The following is a 6208-nucleotide window of genomic DNA, read 5'->3' on the forward strand; positions in this document are numbered from 1 at the left end:
CAATGGATTCATAAAATTCTTAGACAAATGGATGGGTCTGGAGGATAATCATCTTAAGTGAGGTAACCCAATCACAAAAGAACACAAATGATATGCACTCACTGATAAGTGGATATTAGCCCAGAAACTCAGAATACCCAAGATACAATTTGCAAAACACATGAAACTCAAGAAGAAGGAAGACCAAAGTGTGGATACTTCATCCCTTCTTAGAAGGGGGAACAGAATACCCATGGAAGGAGTTACAGAAACAAAGTTTGGAGCAGAGTCTGAAGGAATGACCATCTAGAAACTGCCCCACCTGGGGATCCATCCCATAAACAACCACCAAACCCAGATACTATTGCAGATGCCAACAAGAGCTTGCTGACAGGAGCCTGTTATAGCATTTCCTGAGAGGCTCTGCCAGTGCCTGACTAATACAGAAGTGGATGCTCACGGTCATCCATTGGACAGAGCACAGGGTCCCCAATGAAGGAGCTAGAGAAAGTACTCAAGGAGCTGAAGAGGTTTTCAGCCCGGTAGGAGGAACAACAATATGAATTAATCAGTACCCCTAGATCTCCCTGGGACTGAACCACCAATCAAAGAAAATACATGGTGGGACTCATGGCTCTAGCTGCATATGTAGCAGAGAATGGCCTAGTCAGTCATCAATGGGAGGAGAGGCCCTTGGTCCTGTGAAGATTCTATGCCCCAGTGTAGGGGAATGCCAGGGCCAGGAAGTGGGAGTGGGTGGGTTGGCAAGCAGGGGGAGGAGGGAGAAGATAGGGGATCTTCGGAGGGGAAAGTAGGAGAGGGGACAGCATTTGAAATGTAAATAAAATATCTAATAAAAAATACAGTTGGCAAAAATAGTCTAGAAAGAATGTGCATACACAAAGTATTTTTAAAACATCCAGTACTGGAATGCAGAGGTTGAAGAATCCCAAATTTGAGACCAGCCTGGATGAACTATGTGATAAAACCCTGTCTCACAAAAAAATTGAGGGAAAGAGTTAAAAATTTATAAATAAGCAAATAGAATAAAAAACAAAAGTAAACAAAGAAAGTCTTAGGCTTTAAAAAGTTGGTGGAAATTTATATAATAAAATATGAGCCTTTGAAGCTTTGCAAGGAAGTTGATAATTTGTAAAAAACTATTAACTATATTTTTATATATCTCTTCTGCTATAAGCCTGCAGTAAACTTGGAATAAGAAGAAAAGACCAAAGTGCTTTATAAAAAATAAGTTATTAGAAGTTGTTTCAAATAATTGTTTCCTTTTCTTTTTTACCTGGGTGAAAAGTGGGGAAGGAGGCCTAGGATGGGGTTAGCAGATGAACTCAATGGTGAACTAGAAACAGGCTGGGGATACTCAGGAAGAGGGAAAGGGCACTGACAGCTGATGGCCTGACAAGGGAGGCCAGGGAGGGAAGCCCTGTGTGACTAAGTGATAGTAGTGGACATGGGGGGGGGGTATGGGGGATTTGGGAACTGTGAGTGCCACCTACAGTGTTTTGTTTCTCCTGATGTTTGTTTCATTTGAGGACCTTTTTCAGAAAAGCAGTCAGCTGGCCTTGGTCCTGTGGAGCTGGCAGCTGTCATTGCTGGTCCAGTCTGCTTCGTCTGCATTGCACTTATGCTGATGGTCTATATCTGCCATAACCGCACTGTCATTCACCACCGTGTGCCAAACGAAGAGGATCCATCACTAGATCGCCCTTTTATTTCAGAGGGCACCACCTTAAAAGATTTAATTTATGATATGACAACATCAGGGTCTGGATCAGGTAATGTTATTGTTTACCTTTTTCCTATTTTATTTCATTAGTTTTTGGAGGCATTTGACTTAATTTGTTAAAACTTTGGAATAGTATGAGTACTGTACAGGATTGCAGCCTAATGAAAGCTGTTGAGCTTGCTGTCTGACTGGATAGTTTAGTATAGATAAATTGGAACTTGATTTTACCATTGAAACAAGTAAGTCACAGTTGTATAGGCTTCCACACATCCTCCCCTACATAACTTGAGCCTGGGAGGTAGAAAGTTGGACACCAGTCTTAAAAAGATAGAGCTGCAGTTAAGAGATGGAGCTACCATTCTGCAGCTCTGACACTGTTCTGGAATTTGGAATCTGATTAGCCTCTTTAACATGGTACAAATTTGTTGTTTTAATAAAAGTGTGTGTGTGTGTGTGTGTGTGTGTGTGTGTGTGTGTGTGTGTGTGTGTGTGTATTTGCACACACATGCCTGCCAACCACAGTATCCATGTGGAAGTCAGAGGATAACTTGAAGGAGTCAGTTCTCTCTGTCCTCTGTATGGATCCTGGGAAACAAACTCATGTTAGCAGGTTTGGTGGCAGGTGAGTCCAGTTTATTGTTTAAAATTAAACTATTACATCTTTAGTAACTTTTTACATTTAAAAGAAAATTTCAAACAGAGAAACAAAAATAGTAATCCTGTGAGTGAATGTGCTATGATGCTTGTTTTTCTCGGTTTTGTTTGTTGATTTTTGTGGACTCAGAAGTAGACTGGCTGATTGCCAGGATCATGCTGAAATAGATTTTAGCATAATAGTATTTTGCTTTTAGACCAAAGAGAAAATACCTTTTTTCCCCCTTGTCTGTGGTTTGGAAGAAGCCTAAGAGAAGTGTGCCCCTTTACAGTTTTAGACTGTAGGGATGGAGAAATGGCGCAGTGCTTGAGAGTACTGCTGTTCTTCCAGAGGTCCTGCGTCCAATTCAAATACCCACATGGTGGCTCTCACTGTCTGTAACTAATCTCCGGATCCAGTACCCTCTTCTGGTGTGTAGATATGCATATAGACAAAATACCTATATGTATAAAATACATAAATTATAAGAAAAACAATTTTGGAATTTGGTGTGTGACTAGCATTCAACAGGTTTAGACTCTAATACATGCTCTATGACTTGGGTCAGTCCATATTTCCTCTTTGTTTGGTTTTTTTGAGACAGGGTGTCTCTGTGTATGTTTGTTTTTAAGCTTATAACTTGCATTTTTTATTTGATATTTTCTTTATTTACATTTCAAATGTTAACCCCTTTCCCGGTTCCCTTCCCAGCTCCGAAGTCTCCTATCCCATCCTCCCTCCCCCTGCTTCTATGGGGATGTTCACCCAGTCACCCAGCCACTCCCACCTCACCACACTAACATTCCCCTACACTGGGGCATAGAGCCTTCAGAGGACCAAGAGACTCTCCTCCTATTGATGCCTGACAAGGCCATCCTCTGCTACATATGCAGCTGGAGCCATGGGTCCCTCCACGTGTATTCTTTGGTTGGTGGTTTAGTCCCTGGGAGCTCTGGGGGTTGGCGGGGGCAGGGGGATATTGGTTGGTTGATATTGTTGTTCTTCCTATAAGGTTGCAAACCCCTTCAGCTCCTTCAGTCCTTTCTCTAACTCCTCCATTGGGGACCCCATGATCAGTCCAATGGTTGTCTGAGAGCATCCACCTCTGTATTTGTCAGGCACTGGAAGGCCTCTCAGGAGACAGCTATATTAGTCTTCTGTCAGCATGTACTTCTTGGCATCTACAATAGTGGCTGGGTTTGGTGACTGTTTGTGGGATGGATCCCNAGGTAAGGCAGTCTCTGGATGGCCTTTCCTTCAGACTCTGCTACACACTTTGTCTCTGTATTTGGGTACCAGTCTCCGTGAGTATTTTATTCCTCTCTTTCTTTCTTTCTTTCTTTCTTTCTTTCTTTCTTTCTTTCTTTCTTTCTTTCTTTCTTTCTTTCTTTCTTTCTTATCATATTTGTTTTATTTATTTGTTTATTTGATATTTTCTTCACTGACATTTCAGATGCTATCCCCAAAGCCCCCTATACCCTCCCCCAACCCTACTCCCCAACCCACCCACTTTCGTGTCCTGGCCCTGGCATTCCCCTGTTCTGGGGCATATGGTATTACATAGATTATTCCTCCTTCTAAGAAGGACCGAAGCACCCACACTTTGGTCTTCCTGAAAGGATTCAAGACATTGCCATGTAGATGATAGTTGAGTTCTAACATAGGCCTGTTTATTTGCCTTTGAATTGTAACTGTATGAATTGGAGCATGGAGTTACTCTTCCTCTTTCTATGACCCATGCACTTGTAGGGCCATCAGGAGTTGTTCTGTTGCCTCAGAACTTCCTTCTCCTTTTAGACCTCTCACTGCAAAAGCTTATAGATCAGAGCTCAGTTGTGTTTGTGTCCACATTCTTCTCCTCCTCCTGTAAGTAAAGCAGTTACTTGATTCATCTTTCTAAAATCAGATTTTACAGCCATTTTACCTATTCATGGTTGTGTTTCAGCCTCCCATTGGTCATTGAGGGGTGACCTTATATTTAGAATTGTTTATCTTCTGGTGACAGCTTACCTTTTCTTCCACTGGCATTCATATGCTCATAAATGAGACTGGTACCCAAAAGATACCTTGTTTCTTTCTTTCATCTGCCTTTGCTAAATTTCTCTCCACAACCCTCTTTATTCTCTCTCCTTTTGTCCTGACCCTTAAAGGAAAAGTTCAGTTTACATCTCCAAATCTCTAGGCTGGTGTCTCTGGATTCTTTTTCAGTATTTACTTTTTTTTTCACTTTTGGGGGTAGAAAGGCAAAAGTCTTTCCAACAAGGCAAAGGTTAAGGAATAGTACTTGCCTGTGGGTCTCCATTGTGGACTGTCAGGGGTGAGACAGGGACCGTTGATGATTTATGCTGTACTTATTTCTGTATTTAGGTTTACCACTGCTTGTTCAAAGAACAATTGCCAGGACCATTGTGTTACAAGAAAGCATTGGCAAAGGTCGGTTTGGAGAAGTTTGGCGAGGCAAATGGCGGGGAGAAGAAGTTGCTGTGAAGATATTCTCTTCGAGAGAAGAACGTTCATGGTTCCGAGAGGCAGAGATTTATCAGACTGTAATGTTACGCCATGAAAATATCCTGGGATTTATAGCAGCAGACAACAAAGGTCAGTGATGTTGTCTTTCTTGTGTGTGTGTGTGTGTGTGTGTGTGTGTGTGTGTGTGTGTGTGTGTGTGTGTGTGTGTGTAGGATGTTGGATATCTTCTACAGTCACTCTCCACCTAATTTTTGAGATGGTTCCCACTGAACCTGGAATGCATCTGTGTGTCTAGACTGATTTGCTAGAAGCTCAGGATCCACCTGCCCAGCACTGGGATTGCAGGTGTGTACTACCACATCTGGATTTTACATGGCTGGGAATCTGAGCTAGGTGCTCATGCCTGCATGGCAGGTATGCCGATAGTTAAGCCATCTTACCAGCCCCATCTCCTTACTCTTAGTGGAATGTATCGAAGTCTGGACGAGCTTTTTTTTTACAGAGATGATGACTAAATACTGTCATATTTGGTGAGAAACAGATATTTGTAATATAGTAAGATCAATTAGGGCAAATACAATCTTTTAGACACAGAACTTTGTTAAGATTTTCTTCATGACAGTATACTTTAAATATCATTTTGTATGGCACTGTGCACATGTGGAAGTCAGAGGACAACTTGTGAGGTATTTCTTCTACCATGGGGATTCCAGGGATTGCACTGGCAGCAAGTATCTTAACCCACTGAGCCATATTGCAGGCCCGTGCAGTGGATTTCTAAGTTTTTTATTAATTTGTAAATTAGAAAAGACCCATAAAAATGTCATATACTTTGGTTCCAGGGATTGTACTGGCAGCAAATATCTTAACCTACTGAGCCATCTTGCAGGCCCATGCAGTGGATTTCTAAGTTTTTTATTAATTAGAAAAGACCCATAAAAATGTCATATACTTTTGCTATTTTAAATCTATTAGTTGTGTATAGTCATAAGATAGAAGTAAAATACTATAAACTTTGGTTTTTCAGAATTTGATGTGAGACCAGGAAAACATCTTAGTATAGGCTAGCTCCCTGCCACACCCCAACTGCTTTGGTTTATAGGACATCTCAGCAGTATAGATTAGTTCTTCCTTTCCTCTCCCCAGTACTGGGGTTAGTAGGACATCTCAGTATAGACCTGGTGCTGGATTAGTAGGATATCTCAGTATAGACTAGCCTTCCCCAGTTCAGTTCAGTGATTTAAGCCCAGGGCCTGTCTTGCACATACTAGACAGGTGTTTTACAACTATGCTGTATCTCCACTCACAGTGGCTGGCTGGCTGGCTGGCTTCCTTCCTTCCTTCCTTCCTTCCTTCCTTCCTTCCTTCCTTCCTTCCTTCCT

General features: G+C 41.8%; 1 protein-coding gene across 2 annotated transcripts in view; it reads left to right on the forward strand.

Moving 5' to 3' along the window:
• Positions 1 to 6208, forward strand: part of Tgfbr1 (transforming growth factor beta receptor 1) — a 63398-nt gene that overhangs the window by 40138 nt on the left and 17052 nt on the right. The window contains exons 3-4 of one of the 2 annotated variants that reach the window (XM_021199544.2): positions 1542 to 1772; positions 4725 to 4955. In XM_021199544.2, the coding sequence (XP_021055203.1) occupies positions 1542 to 1772; positions 4725 to 4955 (462 nt within the window). Of the gene's footprint in view, positions 1 to 1529; positions 1773 to 4724; positions 4956 to 6208 lie in introns of both variants that reach the window. The other variant, XM_021199543.2, reaches the window with a different exon arrangement.

Source organism: Mus pahari, chromosome 6, assembly GCF_900095145.1.
Source record: "Mus pahari chromosome 6, PAHARI_EIJ_v1.1, whole genome shotgun sequence".
Lineage (NCBI taxonomy): Eukaryota > Metazoa > Chordata > Mammalia > Rodentia > Muridae > Mus > Mus pahari.